The sequence below is a fragment of the Bos taurus genome, chromosome 6 (genome assembly GCF_002263795.3).
Source record: "Bos taurus isolate L1 Dominette 01449 registration number 42190680 breed Hereford chromosome 6, ARS-UCD2.0, whole genome shotgun sequence".
Lineage (NCBI taxonomy): Eukaryota > Metazoa > Chordata > Mammalia > Artiodactyla > Bovidae > Bos > Bos taurus.
The window spans coordinates 104,886,303-104,907,119 of record NC_037333.1 but is presented as its reverse complement, the minus strand read 5'-3'; the positions used below and the strand labels follow the sequence as shown (position 1 = coordinate 104,907,119).

Sequence of the window (20,817 nt, the reverse complement as noted above, 5' to 3'; positions counted from 1 at the left end):
AGGAGAGGGAACACATAAAAACAGCAACAAATATTTCAGTTGAGGACTTACAGGTGTATTTTTAGACTCTTTTTCAATTTTTTTCAGTAATGTTACATTTTTTAAATAAATATTTTTAAATCACCATACAATCCAGCAGTTTGACTTCTAGGTACATATCCAAATGAATTGAAAGCAGAGTCTTAGGACTTCTCTAGCATTCCAGTGGTTAGAAATCCACCTGCCTAATGCAAGTGACACAGGTTGGATCCCTGGTCTTGGAGGATGCCACCTGCTGTGGAGCAACTAAACACCATAACGACATTCTAGCCCACATTCTAGAGCCCACAAGCCTAGAACTACTGAAGCCTGCATACCCTAGGGCCGTACTCTGCAAGAAGAGAAGCCCGCACCCTGCAAGGAAAGAGTAGCCTCCACTTGCCACCATTAGAGAAAGCCCACGCAGTGCCGCCAATAAATGAATATTTTTTTAAAAGCAGGGTCTCAAAAATATATTTGCACACATACGTTCACAGCAGCATTACTCACAATGGCCAAAAGTGGAAGCAACGCCAGGGTCTATCAATGAATGAACAGATAAGAAATGTGGTCCATCCATAGAATGGAATAGTTTTCAGCCTCAAAAAGGAAGGAAATTCTGACACATCTACAACATGGATAAATCCATGCTAAGCAAAATGAGCCAGTCACAAAAGGACAAACCCTCTATGTTTCTACTTGTCTGATTCAAAGAGACAGAAAGCTGAATGATTTGGAAAGTTGAATGGCAGTTCCCCAGTGCTGGGAGTGGTAGAAATCGGGAGTTAGTATCTAACGGGGACAGAATTTCATTTTTGCAAGATGAAAGAGTTGTGCTGATTAGTTGCATGACAATGTGAATACATTTAACACTGCTGAACCAAATAGCTCCTCTTGGCCCTCCTGTGCCCACACAGCCACCGCTCCTTGGATGTGGGGTTGCTCCTCTCGGCTGCCACCCCTGACCTCAGACGTGGGGTAGCTCCTCTGGAGCAGGAGCTTTGCTGGAGCAGCCATGAAGAGATACCTCACGTCCAAGGTAAGAGAAACCCAAGTAAGACGGTAGGTGTTGTGAGAGGGCATCAGAGGGCAGACACACTGAAACCATATCACAGAACACTAGCCAATCTAATCACACGGACCACAGCCTTGTCTAATTCAATGAAACTAAGCCATGCCGTGTGGGGCCACCCAAGATGGACGGGTCATGGTAGAGAGGTCTGAGAGAATATGGCCCACTGGAGAAGGGAGTGGCAAATCACTTCAGTATTCTTGCCTTGAGAACCCCATGAACAGTATGAAAAGGCAAAATAATAGGATACTGAAAGAGGAACTCCCCAGGTTGGTAGGTGCCCAATATGCTACTGGAGATCAGTGGAGAAATAACTCCAGAAAGAATGAAGGGATGGAGCCAAAGCAAAAACAACACCCAGTTGTGGATGTGACTGGTGATAGAAGCAAGGTCTGATGCTGTAAAGAGCAATATTGCATAGGAACCTGGAATGTTAGGTCCATGAATCAAGGTAAATTGGAAGTGGTCAAACAGGAGATGGTAATCAGCGAACTAAAATGGACTGGAATGGGTGAATTTAACTCAGATGACCATTATATCTAACACTGTGGGCAGGAATCCCTTAGAAAAAATGGAGTAGCCATCATGGTCAACAAAAGAGTCCGAAATGCAGTACTTGGATGCAATCTCAAAAACGACAGAATGATCTCTGTTCATTCCCAAGGCAAACCATTCAATATCACGGTGATCCAAGCCTATGCCGCAACCAGTAATGCTGAAGAAGCTGAAGTTGAATGGTTCTATGAAGACCTACAAGACCTTTTAGAAAGTGAAAATAAAAGTGAAGTCGCTCAGTCGTGTGTGACTCTTCGCGAGCCTGTGGACTGTACCTACCAGGCTTCCTCTGTCCACGGGATTCTCCAGGCAAGAATACTGGAGTGGGTTACCATTTCCTTCTCCAGGGGATCTTCCCGACCCAGGGATTGAACCCAGGTCTCCCTCATGGGAGGCAGATGCTTTAACCTCTGAGCCACCAGGGAAGATGTCCTTTTCATTATAGGGACTGGAATGCAAAAATAGGAAGTCAAGTAACACCTGGAGTAACAGGCAAATTTGGCCTTGGAATACGGAATGAAGCAGGGCAAAGGCTAATAGAGCTCTGCCAAGAGAACGCACTGGTCATAGCAAACACCCTCTTCCAACAACACAAGAGAAGACTCTACACATGGACATCACCAGATGGTTAAACCAAAATCAGGTTGATTATATTCTTTGCAGCCAAAGATGGAGAAGCTCTATATAGTCAGCAAAAACAAGACCGGAAGCTGACTGTGGCTCAGATCATGAACTCCTTATTGCCAAATTCAGACTGAAATGGAAGCAAGTAGGGAAAACCACTAGACCATTCAGGTATGACCTAAATTAAATCCCTTATGATTATACAGTGGAAGTGAGAAATAGATTTAAGGGACTAGATCTGATAGACAGAGTGCCTGATGAACTATGGACAGAGGTTCTTGACACTGTATAGAAGGCAGGGATCAAGACCATCCCCAAGAAAAAGAAATGCAAAAAGTAAAATGGCTGTCTGAGGAGGTCTTACAAATAGCTGTGAAAAGAAGAGAAGCGAAAAGCAAAGGAGAAAAGGAAAGATATTCCCATTTGAATGCAGAGTTCCAAAGAATAGCAAGGAGAGATAAGAAAGCCTTCCTCAGCGATCAATGCAAAGAAATGGAGGAAAACAACAGAATGGGAAAGACTAGAGGTCTCTTTAAGAAAGTTAGAGATACCAAGGGAACATTTCAGGCAAAGATGGGCTCAATAAAGGACAGAAATGGTATGGACCTAACAGAAGAAGAAGATATTAAGAAGAGGTGGCAAGAATATACAGAACTGTGCAAAAAAGATCTTCACAACCAAGATAATCACAATGGTGTGATCACTCACCTAGAGCCAGACATCCTGGAATGTGAAGTCAAGTGGGCCTTAGAAAGCATCACTATGAAAAAAGCTAGTGGAGGAGATGGAATTCCAGTTGAGCTGTTTCAAATCCTGAACGATGATGCTGTGAAAGTGTTGCACTCAATATGCCAGCAAATTTGGAAAACTCAGCAGTGGCCACAGGACTGGAAAAGGTCAGTTTTCATTCCAAACCCAAAGAAAGGCAATGCCAAAGAAAGCTCAAACTACTGCACAATTGCACTCATCTCACATGCTAGTAAAGTAATGCTCAAAATTCTCCAAGCCAGGCTTCAGCAATACGTGAACCATGAACTTCCAGATGTTCAAGCTGGTTTTAGGAAAGGCATAGGAACCAGAGATCAAATTGCCAACATCTGCTGGATCATGGAAAACGCAAGAGAGTTCCAGAAAAACATCTATTTCTGCTTTATTGACTATGCCAAAGTCTTTGTGTGCATCACAAAAAACTGTGGAAAATTCTGAAAGAGATGGGAATACCAGACCACCTGAACTGCCTCTTGAGAAACCTGTATGCAGGTCAGGAAGCAACAGTTAGAACTGGACATGGAACAACAGACTGGTTCCAAATAGGAAAAGGAGTATGTCAAGGCTGTATATTGTCATCCTGTTTATTTAACTTATATGCAGAGTACATCATGAGAAACACTGGACTGGAAGAAGCACAAGCTGGAATCAAGATTGCTGGGAGAAATATCAATAACCTCAGATATGCAGATGACACCACCCTTATGGCAGAAAGTGAAGAGGAACAAAAAAGCCTCATGATGAAAGTGAAAGAAGAGAGTGAAAAAGTTGGCTTAAAGCTCAACATTCAGAAAACGAAGATAATGGCATCTGGTCCCATCACTTCATGGGAAATAGATGGGGAAACAGTGGAAACAGTGTCAGGCTTTATTTTGGGGGGCTCCAAAATCACTGCAGATGGTGACTGTAGCCATGAAATTAAAAGATGCTCACTCCTTGGAAGGAAAGTTATGACCAACCTACATCACATATTGAAAAGCAGAGACATTACTTTGCCAACAAAGTCCATCTAGTCAAGGCTATGTTTTTTCCAGTGGTCATGTATGGATGTGGGAGTTGGACTGTGAAGAAAGCTGAGCACCAAAGAATGGATGTTTTTGAACTGTGGTGCTGGAGAAGACTCTTGAGAGTCCCTTGGACTTCAAAGGAAATCCAACCAGTCCATCCTCAAGGAGATCAGTCCTGGGTGTTCATTGGAAGGACTGATGCTGAGGCTAAAACTCCAATACTTTGGCCACTTCATGCGAAGAGTTGACTCATTGGAAAAGACCCTGATGCTGGGAGGGTTGGGGCAGAAGAAGAAGGGGACGACAGAGGATGAGATGGCTGGATGGCATCACTGACTTGATGGACATGAGTTTGAGTGAAATCTGAGAGTTGGTGATGGACAGGGAGGTCTGGTGTGCGGCAATTCATGGGGTTGCAAAGAGTCAGACATGACTGAGCGGCTGAACTGAACTGAACTGAACTGAACCGAATAGGTAAAAATGGCTAAGGCAGCAAATGTTATGGTTACATGTACTTTACCACAATTTAAAAACAAAAAGTCTGTTTTAAAAAGTAATGTTTTTTATTCTTCCATCATCTAATGTAGCAAATGCACACAGTCAGAATCCAATAAGGATAGAAAAATTGATTAATTGACTGACTGACAAAATGTCTTAAATTATGAAGGAAGAGATCTCCAAGCCACCAAGTGACAGAGTGATATTTTGAAAACCACATCTGCCCAGGTCTTTCCTCTGCCCAGAACCTTTGATGGCTCTCCACTGCCCTTGTGGGAAAGTCTTCCCAGGTCTTTCCTCTGTCCAGAGTCTTCAATGGCTCCCCACTGCCCTTGTGGGAAAGTCTGCCCAGGTCTTTCCTCTGCCCAGAACTTTCAATGGCTCCCCATTGCCCTTGTGGGAAAGTCAAAGCTCCTACAGCGGGCATCAGCCTTGACCAAGCACTCACTGCAATGTGCTAGGTATACACACCACACCTTTAATTTTCACAACAACCCCATAAAGGAGGCGTTTCACAGATGAGACCATGAGGCCCAGAGAAGTTAAGACATTTGCTCAGAGTCACACTGCTGGTGTGAGCCAAAGCCAGAGTCCGTGCCTATAAGGCCTACACCAAATCACAGCTCAGTCTGGGCCCATCACCCTAGCTCGCCTCCCCCTACAGCCCACACATCTCCTTCCCATCATGTGGAGGGGCTGCACACCCCCAAATGTCCTCTGTTATGGTGTCTGACATGCCACACCCCTCTTTCCTTGACAAACACCCCTCACCTCAAAACTAGTGAGAGGCCTTCCTGGCTCTCCCTCATCCCTGGGTGACTTCATCTAAGCATTGAGTTGTGGTGCCAGCAGTGTCTCTTTTGTTGATTGTCTCCCCCTTGACTGACTCCTCCACAGAGAACAGACCATGGCTAGACTCAAGAGTACTGAACACAGGGCTTGTCATTTGGGGGAAGAAGGAAGGAGGGGGGGAGGAAGGGAAGGTGGGAGGGCAGAAGGAAGTTCTTCCTGGTCCCCTAAGGCTTTCCACATTGTCACTGGAATCTCTAGAAGATTGTTCCTCATGGGATGGGATGAGTTGCATGCCCCTGGAATGAACTGCATTCATTTGCTGGCACTTCCAGAACAAAATACCACAGGTTAGATGGCTTAAAACAGCCAAAACTAATTTTCCCCCAGTTCTAGAAGCCAGAAGTCTGAGATCAAGGTACTGGCAGGTTGGTTCTCTCCTTCCCTGCAGATGGCAACCTCCCTTCAATGCCCTCACACTGCGAGTCTGTGTCCTCCTCTCCTCTTCTCATAAGGACACCGGTCCTGTAAGATTAGGGCCCACCCTAGTGACATCTAAGACAGACCATAAAGAAGACAGAGCACCGAAGAATCGGTGCTGTCAAACTGTGGTGCTGGAGAAGACTCTTGAGAGTCCCTTGGGCAGCAACAAGATCAAACCAGTCAATCCTAAAGGAAATAAACCCTGAACATTCATTGGAAGGACTGAAGCTGAAGCTGAAGCTCCAGTACTTTGGCCACTTGATGCGAAGAGCTGACTCATTGGAAAAGACCCTGATGCTGGGAAAGATTGAGGGCAAGAGGCAAGGGGGAACAACAAAGGAGGAGATGGTTGGATGGCATCACCCATTCACTGGACATGAACTTGGGCAAAGTCCAGGAGATGGTGAGGGACAGGGAAGCCTGGCAGGCTGCAGTCCATGGGGTTGCAAAGAGCTGGACATGACTTGGCGACTGAACAACAGCAAAGTGACCTCATTCGGCCTTGATTACCTCTGCCAAGATTCTGTCTCCGAACAATCACCTTCTGAGGTCCTGGACTTTAGGGCTTCAACACGTGAATGTGAGGGACACAATTCAGCCCACAATAATTCTCAAAAGTCAAGGTGACCCTTTTGCACAAATCACCCTGGGAGCGCCTGCCCAGTTCCAGAGCTCCCACAAAGACAAAATTCTGCTAAGCTCTCCAGGCACATCCTCTCAAAGAGCTTCACTTGTGAGAATGTGTTCCATCTCAAGAAATATTGTAAGGTCACCAAGAGCTGGCTGGCAGTCACCTGGATGCAGGTGGAGGCTGCTGCTGCTGCTGCTAAGTCGCTTCAGTCGTGTCCGACTCTGTGCGACCCCATAGACGGCAGCCCACCAGGCTCCTCTGTCCCTGGGATTCTCCAGGCAAGAACACTGGAGTGGGTTGCCATTTCCTTCTCCAATGCATGAAAGTGAAAAGTGAAAGCGAAGTCGCTCAGTCGTGCCCGACTCTTAGTGACCCCATGGACTGGAGCCCACCAGGCTCCTCCGTCCATGGGATCCTCCAGGCAAGAGCACTGGAGTGGGGTGCCGAGATTAAAAAATGGTATCATTGGGCTTCAGAAGTGAGAAATTTGTCCTAAAGAACATTCCTCAATGGGGAATACAGAAACATTTTCAGCAATAACAGTATCGCTGAATCAAGCTCATGGCTTTTCAGGGTGACTTCTGTGGAGGCAAACCAGCGAGAATGTTTATGTATGTATAAAGAATGTATACATGTATAAGAATGTGAAGTTGAAGCTCCATTACTTTGGCCATCTGATGCAAAGAGCTGACTCATTTGAAAAGATCCTAACGCTGGGAAAGATGGAGGGCAGGAGGAGAAGGGGGCGACAGAGGATGAGAAGGTTGGATGGCATCACCAACTCAACGGACATGAGTTTGAGCAACTCCGGGAGAGAGTAAAGGACAGGGAAGCCTGGCACACTGCAGTGCAGGGGTCACACATAGTTGGACCTGACTCAGCGGCTGAACAACAACATAAGAATGAGTGTGTGTATGTATACAGAATGAATGTATATATAAATAACTGAATCATTTTTCTGTACAGCAGAAATGAACACAACGTTTTAAGTCAACTACACTGCAATTAAAAAAAAGAATCACGGCATCTTGGTTGTGACTTTGGGCAAGTCATTTGTCCCCTCTGTCTTTAGTGTGACGATCCAAGAGCTGTGCTTGGGGAGGTGTTGAAAGCACTATGCAAAGTGAAATGCAAAAGTCCAACAGAAACACTACTTGTTACTTTTGCAGTTATGTCAACTCTGACAGCCTTCACCAGGGACTTCGGCCAAGAATGGAAGCTATGCTGGAGACCCATCTCGGGTCTTCTTCAAAATGAGGTTTTTCTGATTCTAAGCTACAGATTTAAATTACATATCAAGTCCTTCCTTCTTAGCCACACCAAGTTGACCAAGGTTGAGAAAGAAATTCTCATACATTTCTAAAGATTTTAATCCACAAGTAAGCAAACAAACCAAAAAAAAGAGCATCTCAGTGACTCAGAGCAGAGACTGTAATGGCACAAAGTTTTTTGGGGGATGATGAAAATGTTCTAAAATGGATATAGGCATGGTCGCACAACCCTATGAATATACCAAGCCACCAAACTGTACACTTTAAATCAGTGTGTTGTGTAGGATGTGAATTATATCTCAACAAAACTGTTAATTAAAATTCCCCAAGCCTTTTCTCATGGGCTCCAGCCTGGCTGAATTTCCTGACTCTTCATCAGTGTAAGTTTTGCCCCTTAAGATTCCCACAAAAGTGGCCACGGGGACACAGTCCCACTGCACAGAGGAGGTGGCCAAGAGACCATCTTAGACACCCTGGGATACACTTGACAGATATCAAAGCAGCCTAAGCAAACATCGTGTGGTTTACCTGCAACAGAGTATGCACCGCATGGGTGACAGGGAAAACTCCTTCAGTGGCTGATAAACATCCAGAAAATCCAATGAAGTACCCAATTTTAAGGCATCCCAGGATGATGGTAATGACTGCAAACAATGTGATACTACCTGAATGGGGTGGAGAGGCGGTAGAAACACACACATATAAGTGTTAGTATGCACTGATATCATTTCAAAACAAATTATATTAAACCCTCATATATAAACTCAAATGATTTTTGACAAGGGTGCCAAGATGGCTCAACTGGGAAATGGCATTTGTTTCAAAAAACTGATGCTGGGAAACTGGGTATCCACATGCAAAAGAATGAAGCTGGGGACTTCCCTGGTGATCCAGTGGCTCAGACTCTGTGTTCCCAAAGCAGGGGGCCTGGGTTTGATTCCTGATCAGGGAACTAGATCCCTTCTATCGCATCTAATAAGACCCATGGCAGCCAAATAAATGTGTGTGTTTGTGTGTCTATGCGTGTGTGTGTTAGTTGTTCAATTGTTCAGTCCGACTCTGCAACTCCATGGGTTGTAGCCCACCAGGCTCCTTGTCCATGGAATTCTCCAGGCAAAAATACTGAAGTGGGTAGCCATTCCCTTCTCTAGGGGATCTTCCCAACCCAGGGATCAAACCTGGGTCTCCCACATTGCAGGCAGATTCTTTACCATCTGAGCCACCAGGGAAGCCCAAATAAATAAAAATTTTTTTTAAATGAAGCTGGATGCTCACCTTACAGCATATATAAAAATTAACTCAAAATGAAAAATGTTAATCTTTCAGTCATGAAAGATGTAGGAACCTGGGTTTCCTACATTGTAGGCAGAGTCTTTGCCATCTGAGCCACAAGGGAATGAATCAAAGACTTATTCTAAAACCTAAAACTATAAAATCTTAGAAGAAAACATAGGAAAAAATCCTTATAATGTTGGGTTTGGCAATGATTTATTGGATATGACACCAAAAGCACAAGCCACAAAAATAAAAAATAGTTACATTAGTTGCTCAGTTATGTCTGACTCTTTGCAACCCCATGGACTATAGAGTCCATGGAATTCTCCAGGCCAGAATACTGGAGTGGGTAGTCTTTCCCTTCTCCAGGGGATCTTCCCAACCCAGGGATCAAACCCAGGTCTCCAGCACTGCAGGTGGATTCTTTACCAGGTGAGCCACAGGGGAAGCCCACATTAAAATGAAAAAAAAATTAGGCATCAGAGGACACTATCAACCCACAGAATGAAAGATAATATTCACAAATCACATATCTGATAAGGTGAGAGTATCCAGATTCTATGAAGAACTACAATATAACCATTTTATTAAAAAAAGCAATTTAAAAAAACAAGCACAGGACTAGAATGGACATTTCTCCAAAGAACATATGTAAATGGATATTTAACACATGAAAAAACACTCAACAGCACTAGCTATTAGGGAAAGGAGAATGAAAATCACTATGAAATGCCATCTCACATGCATTAGGATGGCCACTACCCAAAAAAGAAGAGAGAGGAAAAGGATGGCGGGGGAAAGGAGAGGGGAAGGGGAAGGGGAGAGAAGGGGAGGAGGGAAGGAAGGAAGACAGGAAAGGAGGGAGCAAGGGAGGAAAGATGGAAAATAATAACAAAGATGTGGAGAAACCAGAATCCTTATACACTGGTGATGGGAACATGAAATGGTGTAGCCCCTGTGGAAAACGGTATGGCAGTTGCTCAGAAAATCAAAAACAATAACTCCACATGGTCTGGCAATTCCACTTCTGGGTTTCTACCAAAGGATCAAAGGCAGGGGCACAAAGGGATACGTGGACACCCATGTTCATGGCAGCATCATTCACAAGCGCCTAAAGGAGGAAGCGACCCAAGCGTCTATCATTGGATGAGTGGATAAAAATGCAGCATGTCCATTCAGTGGAATATGATTCAGCTTTAAAAAGGAAGGGCGTTGTGACACGTGATACCACCTGGACGAACCGTGAGGGCATCAGGGAGCTCAAGGTCCATAAGTGAAATAAGCCAGTCACAAAAAGACAAATGCTGGATGACTCCACTTATTCCTTGGAGTAGTTGCATTCACAGGAACAGAAAGTAAAACAGTGCCTGCCGGGGGCTGGTGGAGGAGAAAATCGGGAGTTATTTAATGATACAGACGTCTAGCTTTACAAGATGGAAGAGTATTGAACATTAACTGTAATTAATTCACAAAAAAGAATGTACTTAACAGCACTGAACTGTACCTTTAAATGATTAAGCTGGTAAACTGTATGCTATGTTTATTTTATCACAATTTTAAAAAATTTTAATATATATAAAGCAAATTCTACTATTGGCCTCAGGAGCTAAAACTGGAAGAAAACATTATGACTTGTTTACCATTGTACAGGCCTCAGGCATATTCTGGGGTCTGACAAATGATGTACATTCAACAGAATTTGGGCAAAACAAAAGAAGTCCTCTGGAAGATTTTCCCATGCAAAATGATCAATCTAAGAGTGCCATTGTTCTGCTCAAAATATCTCAGTTCTTTGATCCTAAAAGCCCGCTCGCTAAAGAATAAAAGTAAGGGGTATAAGGTATACAGGAACTTTCTGTACTATCTTTGCAACTCTTCTTTACAATAGAAAGTTTACTTTTTTAAGAATGACAGGGACCTGTCTATAGTCGTGGCATGTACAATGCTGTGCTAGTGACATGGAGAAAGGAAACACCCTTTAATGGTATATCCGCCATGGTTGACAGCAAATGAAAACTAACAAAAACAGGCATATGAATAAGACTGGAAAGGAGTATGCAAAATACATTAAAAAAGGAACTTGTAGCCAAATGAAGAAAGTAGCAAGAAAAGCATAACTGTGGAGATTTGATCAAGGCCAAAGTCCCCAGTCCCTCTTCTGGCCCAACATCAACCACCATTCATACCTTCTCTCCCACGAAAGCAGGAAACCAGATCGTGTGTGACATGCATTATGGCAAGAGAGAGAGGAGGGCCTGGGCCATCACAGGGAGCTCTAATGTTACAGCTCCAGCCTAAGAAGCCTCCAGTGAGGAGTAATGCAATCGCCTGGCTCCTTTCCACTGCTCAAAGCCTTAGAGAAACAACTCTAAGTCACATTTTTTTTTTCCCAAATTCTGGAAAAACCCCCAGTGAAATCAGAAACTTCACAGGAGTGGAGATTCAATCCCAGGGCTTTGAAACGGTTTGACAAATGCATGGTTCCTTTTGATGACAAAGAGAAACGGCCAGATGAAGTGAGGCAGGCTGGTTGGGTGGCAAGGGCAGCGGCTGTAACTCTGGAGACCCGGCTGTGTCACGGACAGAATGTGTGAGTTCAGACAGGTCAATCCCAAGCTCCTAGTCTTGGTTTTGCCATCTATAAAATGAGGCTAGTCCACAGCCATGGTTCTCAAACTTGAACCTGGGTCGGAATCACCTGGAGGACTTGTTAAAGCAAGGAGTACTGGGTCCCACCCCCAGAGTTTCTGATTCAATAGGTCTGGGGCAGGGTGTCCAAATTTGCATCTCTAACAAGTTCTCAGGTAGAGCGTATGCTGTTGGCCTGGGACCCCACCTGGAGAATCACTGATTTGGGACATCTCTGTCACTGACATTTCAAGAGTTGTGATAAGAACATCACATGCCTTCTCACATTCCTGCAGCCCTTCCTTCCTTCATCCATCCTCCCATCCATTTCTTTCTACAACAAATGTTTTAGGGACTCCTACTATACATGAGGGCCTTCCCAATTTGCCCAGTGGTAAAGAATCTGCCTGCCAATGCAGGAGACGCAGGTAGACATGAGTTCAAGCCCTGGGTGGGGAAGGTCCCCTGGAGGAGGAAATGGCACCCCACTCCACTATTGTTGCCTAGGCAATTCCATGGACAGAGAAGCCTGATGGGGTCAGGGGGTCCATGAGGTCAAAAAGAATCAGACAGGACTGTGCAACAGAGCACACACACACTATGCATGAGGCATTTTGCCAGGCACTCAAAGGTAAACAAATAAGATCGCTGGAGAAACAAAAATACACACACATAACATTGCATGAATTGGGGTGTGCAGAAGATACAGAGAAGTGAGCTGGCACCGAACTTCTCATCTGCATCGTGCAAAATCAGAAGCCAGTGGGAGAGTAGCTAGGGTCCACTGCAAGGAAAGGACTGCAGTTGAGAAACCCTATTCCCAGGCAAGATGGTGCCCACGGGTCAGGGCAAAAGACAGAAAGATATTTGAAGATATGCTGAATATAATTGTTTGACACCTCTTTGTTGTTCAAATAAGATCCAGGCACTTGGGATATAAAAACATCAATAAAAGTATATGTCCTTGGTGAGTTTAACCTGCTAGGGGGGAAGACAGGAAAATAAGCAAATAAGTGATAAACACAGAAGAAATGTCAGAAAGTGCCAAGTGCATGAGGTTGACGATGGCGGTCAGAAAAGGATTCTCTGAGAAGGTAACAGCTGAACTGACAAAAAATGTTGGGAGAAAAATATCCACAGAACTCATCTGACAAAGGGCTTTAACCAAACAATCAGGAGCCCTCTTAGCGAGGGAAGATGAAGAGGAAAGGGAGAAACAGTGAGTGATAAACTGTGCAACAGACTGAAGAGGTGGATGGATGTATAATGGAAGGAAGGAGAGAAGGAAGGGAGGGAGGGTGTGAATGGGTGGATGATGGATGGATGGATGGATGGATAGATGATGGATGATGGAAGGAGGGATGGATGGATTATGGATGGATGCATGAGTGAATGGATGAATAGTCCAGTTTAATAGAAATAAGATGATAGAAGTTATATCCAAATGGATGAAGATAAACTGTCTGGAAATGTGTAATTTACATGCTCTTTAAAGACTTGTGATACAGACTAAAGCTGGGGATGGACTGAGTGAGGAGCAGAACAACCTTTCAAAGTTCTCATGGTAAAGTGATGGGTACTAGGGGAAACGAGGGAAACAAATGCATTCTAAAGGTCTTATCTCTTTGGAGGATCTTGGAGTGAGAAGCAATGTGGTGAGAATGAAGTAATATGTACCTGATTATGAGAATGAGGAAAGGTAAGCTAGTCATTATAGAGTAGAAAAACACAGTAGAATGTTCAAGTTCTCCAAAGAGCAAACACTGGAAAAGGCAAATGAGTCAACAATATGTAACATAAATCATTATAATCATCCTAAAGAAAAACAGAAACAACAAAATCCAGAATATAAAACATTACAATTAGAATGATCTAAGTCTCCCATTAATTAGTAAACAAAGATGGGAATTCTGTATTAAAACCAAAACCTGGGGGGAGGCGCCAAGATGGCGGAGGAGTAGGATGGGGAAAACACTTTCTCCCCCACAAATTCATCAAAAGAGCATTTAAACGTCGAGTAAATTCCACAAAACAACTTCTGAATGCCGGCAGGGGACATCAGGCACCCAGAGAGCAACCCAACTCTTTGAAAGGAGGTAGGAAAAAATATTAAAGACAATAAAAGAGACAAAAGAGGGAGGGACGGAGTTCCATCCCGGGAAGGGAGTCTTAAAAAGAGAGAAGTTTCCAAACACCAGGAAACCTTCTCACTGCCGAATCCGTGCCGAGCTTTGGAAGCACAGAGGGTAACATAACAGGGAGAAAAAATAAATAAACAATTAAAACTCGCAGATTGCGAGCCCTACGGTAACTCCCCCAGCGGAGAAGCAGCGCAGACGCCTGCATCCGCCATTAGCAAGCGGGGGCTGGGCAGGGAGGCGCGGCGTGGGCTGCATCGCTGAGAGTGGGAGTCTGGCCTGAATACCCTGAGCACTATCTGAGCGAAATAATTTGGGCTAGCAAACCAGACTGTGGGATATCTACCATGCGAAAAGCCGGCCCTAACCTAGGACACCGCCAGCCCGCGCACGGAGCAAAGAACTGAACAGAGATAGCCGGCTGCAGACCTTCCCCCTCCGGTGACAGGCAGCCAGAGCCGGAGGGGGGCAATCGCAGCCCCAGAGAGACATTATCTATAAAACTGGCTTCTTTGCTAACTAAAATTTATTGGGGGTCTGGACGGTCAACATCTGCCTGAGAAGGTGCGCCGGTTTTACACCCAGATAACCGAGTGGCGGGGAGGCGATAAGTCACAGCATTGGCGCTCGCCAAACACCTCATCACCTGAGCTGCTCGGACCTGGGAAGAGCACAAAACGCAGGCCCAACTGAGTCTGCGCCTCTGAGGACTACCCGAGTGCCTGAACCTGAGCGGCTTGGACCTGGGAGGTGCATGCAACCCAGTGCCAGCCTCGGATTGTTCCCGGCGGAACAACCTAGAGCCCGAGCAGTGTGGGCAGGGAGGCTACATGCGCCGTGAGCGGGGGCAGACCCAGTGTGGCTGAGGCACTGCGGGCGCACGCCAGTGTCATTTGTTTGCAGCATCCCTCCCTCCCTCCCCACAGCGCGACTGAACAAAGAGAAGAAACACAGATCCACCCACCAGAACACCAACACAAGCTTCCCTAACCAGGAAACCTTGACAAGCCACCTGTACAAACCCACACACAGCGAGGAAAAGCCATAATAAAGAGAACTCCACAAACTGCCAGAATACAGAAAGGACACCCCAAACTCAGCAATTTAAACAAGACGAAGAGACAGAGGAATACTCAGCAGATAAAGGAACAGGATAAATGCCCACCAAACCAAACAAAAGAGGAAGAGATAGGGAATCTACCTGATAAAGAATTCCAAATAATGATAGTGAAATTGATCCAAAATCTTGAAATTAAAATGGAATCACAGATAAATAGCCTGGAGACAGGATTGAGAAGATGCAAGAAAGGTTTAACAAGGACCTAGAAGAAATAAAAAAGAGCCAATATATAATGAATAATGCAATACATGAAATTAAAACCACTCTGGAGGCAACAAATAGTAGAATAACAGAGGTAGAAGATAGGATTAGTGAATTAGAAGATAGAATGGTAGAAATAAATGAATCAGAGAGGATAAAAGAAAAACGAATTAAAAGAAATGAGGACAATCTCAGAGACCTCCAGGACAATATTAAACGCTACAACATTCGAATCATAGGGGTTCCAGAAGAAGAAGACAAAAAGAAAGACCATGAGAAAATACTTGAGGAGATAATAGTTGAAAACTTCCCTAAAATGGGGAAGGAAATAATCACACAAGTCCAAGAAACCCAGAGAGTCCCAAACAGGATAAACCCAAGGAGAAACACCCCAAGACACATATTAATCAAATTAACAAAGATCAAACACAAAGAACAAATATTAAAAGCAGCAAGGGAAAAACAACAAATAACACACAAGGGAATTCCCATAAGGATAACAGCTGATCTTTCAATAGAAACTCTTCAAGCCAGGAGGGAATGGCAAGACATACTTAAAATGATGAAAGAAAATAACCTACAGCCCAGATTATTGTACCCAGCAAGGATCTCATTTAAGTATGAAGGAGAAATCAAAAGCTTTTCAGACAAGCAAAAGCTGAGAGAATTCTGCACCACCAAACCAGCTCTCCAACAAATACTAAAGGATATTCTCTAGACAGGAAACACAAAAATGGTGTATAAACTCGAACCCAAAACAATAAAGTAAATGGCAACGGGATCATACTTATCAGTAATTACCTTAAACGTAAATGGGTTGAATGCCCCAACCAAAAGACAAAGACTGGCTGAATGGATACACAAACAAGACCCCTACATATGTTGTCTACAGGAGACCCACCTCAAAACAGGGGAGACATACAGACTGAAAGTGAAGGGCTGGAAAAAGATTTTCCATGCAAATAGGGACCAAAAGAAAGCAGGAGTCACAATACTCGTATCAGATAAATTAGACTTTAAAACAAAGGCTGTGAAAAGAGACAAAGAAGGTCACTACATAATGATCAAAGGATCAATCCAAGAAGAAGATATAACAATTATAAATATATATGCACCCAACATGGGAGCACTGCAGTATGTAAGACAAATGCTAACAAGTATGAAAGGAGAAATTAACAATAACACAATAATAGTGGGAGACTTTAATACCCCACTCACACCTATGGACAGATCAACTAAACAGAAAATTAACAAGGAAACACAAACTTTAAATGATACAATAGACCAGTTAGACCTAATTGATAGCTATAGGACATTTCATCCCAAAACAATGAATTTCACCTTTTTCTCAAGCGCACATGGAACCTTCTCCAGGATAGATCACATCCTGGGCCATAAAGCTAGTCTTGGTAAATTCAAAAAAATAGAAATCATTCCAAGCATCTTTTCTGACCACAATGCAGTAAGATTAGATCTCAATTACAGGAGAAAAACTATTAAAAATTCCAACATATGGAGGCTGAACAACACGCTGCTGAATAACCAACAAATCACAGAAGAAATCAAAAAAGAAATCAAAATTTGCATAGAAACGAATGAAAATGAAAACACAACAACCCAAAACCTGTGGGACACGGTAAAAGCAGTCCTAAGGGGAAAGTTCATAGCAATACAGGCACACCTCAAGAAACAAGAAAAAAGTCAAATAAATAACCTAACTCTACAAAAAAAAAAAAAAACCCAAAACCTAACTATACGATCTTTACATGAAACACACTTTTAACTGAGTGACAACAGTGCAAAAGAGGGAGGTGGACAAAGTGGAAGTAGGCAATACAAACTAAAAGAAATGAAGTAGAGAAGTGTTACTATCAGACCACACGGGATTTAAGATTCACTGTAATTCTCAGGACACAGAATTCTCCCATCTTTATCATCACATGTGAGAAAGGACATCGTGTATGAGGAAGACATAATAATCAAACAACCCAAACAAAATCCTTTTTGTTTCGTGTATTTAACTGCTACTTTAAAAAAAAATTGAGTGAAAGATTTCAGAACCAGATAGATCTAGCAGACACAGACAGGACATAGAGGAACTGAATTGCACAACTGACAAGCTGGGTTTTATAACATCACCTTGCATGTTGATAAAAATCCACTATGTCATAAAAGCACAGAACATAGAGTGCCATGGTAGGTGCTAAATCCCTGGCTTCAATCCATTTTCTACCACTTTATTATTGTTGATGACCTTGAGCAACTTCCTAACTTCTCTGTGCCTCCATTTCCTCATCTGTAAAATGTGGATTATAAGATTGACTATCTCCTAGGGATGTTCAGTTCAGTTCAATCGCTCAGTCGTGTCCAACTCTTTGTGACCCCATGCACTGCAGCATGCCAGGCCTCCCTGGCCATCACCAACTCCCAGAGCTTGCTCAAACTCATGCCCATTGAGTTGGTGACACCATCTGTCATCCCCTTCTCCTCCCACCTTCAATCTCTCCCAGCAGCAGGGTCTTTGCCAATGAGCTGGCTCTTCCCATCAGGTGGCCAAAGTTTGGGAACTTCAGCTTCAGTCCTTCCAATGAATATTCAGGACTGATTTCCTTTAGGATTGACTGGTTGGATCTCCTTGCACTCCAAGGGACTCTCAAGAGTCTTCTCCAACACCACAGTTCAAAAGCATCCATTTTTCAGCACTCGGCTTTCTTTATAGTCCAACTCTCACATACATATGTGACTACTGGAAAAACCACAGCTTTGACTAGATGGATCTTTGTTGGCAAAGTAATGTCTCTGCTTTTTAATATGCTGTCTAGGTTGGTTATAGCTTTTCTTCCAAGGAGCAAACATCTTTTCATTTCATGGCTACAGTCACCATCTGCAGTGATTTTGGAGGCCAAAAAAATAAAGCCTCTCATTGCTTCCATTGTTTCCCCATCTATTTGCTATGAAGTGATGGAACTGGATGGAATGATCTTAGTTTTCTGAATGTTGAGTTTTAAGCCAACTTTTTCACTCTCCTCTTTCACTTTCCTCAACAGGCTCTTTAGTTCTTCCTTGCTTTCTGCCATAAGAGTGGTATTATCTACATATCTGAGGTTATTGATCTTTCTCCTGGCAATCTTGATTCCAGCTCATGCTTCATCCAGCCCAGCATTTTGCAGGTTGTACTCTGCATATAAGTTAAATAAGCAGGGTGACAGTATACAGTCTTGATGTACTCCTTTCCTGATTTGGAACCAGTCTTTTGTTCCATGTCCGGTTCTAACTGTTGCCTCCTGACCTGCATACAGGCTTCTCAGGAGGCAGGTAAGATGGTCTGGTATTCCCATCTCTTGAAGAATTTTCCACAGTTTGTTGTGATGCACACAGTCAAAGGCTTTGGCATAGTCAATAAAGCAGAAGTAGATGTTTTTATGGAACTCTCTTGCTTTTTCAACGATCCAATGGATGTTGGCAATTTGATCTCTGGTTCCTCTGCCTTTTCTAAATACATCTTGAACATCTGGAAGTTCTCAGTTCATGTACTGTTGAAGCCTAACTTGAAGGATTTTGAGCATTACCTTGCTAGCATCTGAAATGAGTGCAATTGTGCAGTAGTTTGAACATTCTTTGGCATTGTCTTTCTTTGGTATTGGAATGAAAACTGACCTTTTCCAGTCCTGTGGCCACTGTTGAGTTTTCCAAATTTTCTGGCATTTTGAGTATAGCACTTTAACAGCATCATCTTTTAGGATTTGAAATAGCTCAGCTGGAATCCATCACCTCCACTAGCTTTGTTCATAGTGATGCTTCCTAAGGCCCATTTGACTTCGAATTCCAGGATGTTTGGTTCTAGGTGAGTGATGACACCATTGTCATTATCTGGGTCATGAAGATCTTTTCTGTATAGTTCTTCTGTGTAGTCTTGCCACCTCTTCTTAATATCTTCTGCTTCTATCAGGTCCATACTGTTTCTGTCCTTTATTGTGATCATCTTTGCATGAAATGTTCCCTTGGTATCTCTAATTTTCTTGAAGATATGGCTAGTCTTTCCCATTTATTGTTTTCTTCTGTTTCTTTGCACTGATCACTGGGGAAGGCTTTCTTATCTCTTATCTCACCTAGGGGTGTAGAGGAGATTAATAAGGTCAACTGTCTCCTAGGGGTGTGGAGGAGATTAAATGAGGCCTGACATGGAAAGCACCCAGAACAGTGTCCCACAAATAAAAAACTTCTACAAGGATTCAAAGCAGAGACCCTGTTTGAATGCTTATTATCATCACTTAACTAGGTAGAGCCAATTAGAAGGTTCTGTAGCCACATTACTTGAGAATAATCCTAAAATGTTTAGTGTTGGCAGAGGGGAGACCCCCTCCACTGTGTTAGTTGCCCAGAGCCCTCCTAGGAGTCTAGAATCTTGAACTGTAGACTCTTGGAGGTTGAAGGTGCCACAGAGTTAGTCTACATCCCCCATCTCATGCAAGGATGCTTCCCACTGCATCATGACCAGCACCTGTCTGGTCTCCACCTGAACATGCCCAGGGCTGGGAGGCTCACCCCTTGCATCACCAGCTTCTGCTTAGATTAGAATGCTCTTCCCCACACGGAACTTACGACAGCACCCCAGAACTACCATTCTCTTTCCTGGCAATTCTGCCATCATTCACTCATTCCTTCATCCATCCATTCAACTATCCATTCATCCATTTGATGATTCAGTAAATACCAACGGGCACTCACTGCATGTTAGGCAGTGTGCCAGGAGCTCAGGTTATAATGGGAAGTGCATTCAAACAGGGTCTCTGCTTTGAAGAGCCCACCACCTGGTTAGATCAACAAACTGAATGACACAATCTCTTGCTTGAGAAGTGCTAGGAAGAAAGTGAACAGGATGTTATAAGAACATACAACCCAGAAGACCCACCTGGTCTGAAGGCAACATGAAAGGCTTCCCTGAAAAAATGACTCTCATTTCCTAGGAAACCCCCTACCATCTCCACATCCTCTCTCTCCTGGACTGTCTGTACACCCCTTTCACTCCTCCTGGGGCCACCCCCTAGCAGCACCCACATGATGCTCAACGGGGGACACTCCACTTGCAGCTGACTTCCTTTCCAATCAGTGCCCAATCAGCATCAGCTTTTTAGGCAGCTGCATTGTAAGGCTGAAATCCTGAGAGGAGGTTTGTATTTTCTACTAGAGCAGAAATCCCATCCAAAGAACAAAGCAAAAAAATACATGTGAGAGAATGCGTGCAATTAGGCAAGACTCTCTCACAGTGAGCCCAGGCTGAGCCTAGGAGATAGTCGCTCACTTTCCTGGGAAAATCGCTCAAAAACCCCTGCATCTTCACCTGCTCCAGAGTTTTGCTGGGTGTCACTGTCATGCTCAGTTTTTTATATTCTGTGTATTCTTTTATCCTTTTTTAAATTCAAGGTAGCCTCCTAAGACCCTACATATTCTCCCTATATATACACGCATGCTCAGTTGCTCGGTCATATCTGATTTTTTGCAACTCCATGGACTGTATCCCTCCAGGTGTCTCTATCCAGGGGATGGGATTCTCCAGGCAAGAACACTGGAGTGGGTTGCCCTGCTCTCTTCCAGGGGGTCAAACCTGAATCTCCTGCATTGCAGCAGATTCTTTACTGCTGAGCCACCAGGGAAGCACCTCCGCACACACATTGGGGTATCATCCTCCCCATTTAACAAATGAGGAAATTGAGGCAGAAAAGTGAGGCTACATGCAGG

General features: G+C 43.8%; 1 protein-coding gene across 2 annotated transcripts in view; it reads right to left on the bottom strand.

Moving 5' to 3' along the window:
• OTOP1 (otopetrin 1) overlaps window positions 1–20,817 on the bottom strand; it is a 51,832-nt gene that overhangs the window by 26,026 nt on the left and 4,989 nt on the right. Inside the window, exons 1-2 of one of the 2 annotated variants that reach the window (XM_015471721.3) lie at window positions 10,223–11,218; window positions 8,245–8,381 (exon numbers count right to left, since the gene is read on the bottom strand). In XM_015471721.3, coding sequence (XP_015327207.1) covers window positions 8,245–8,381; window positions 10,223–10,331 — 246 coding nt within the window. In that variant the 5' untranslated portion in view covers window positions 10,332–11,218. Of the gene's footprint in view, window positions 1–8,244; window positions 8,382–10,222; window positions 11,219–20,817 lie in introns of those variants that run through there. The other variant, NM_001206784.2, reaches the window with a different exon arrangement.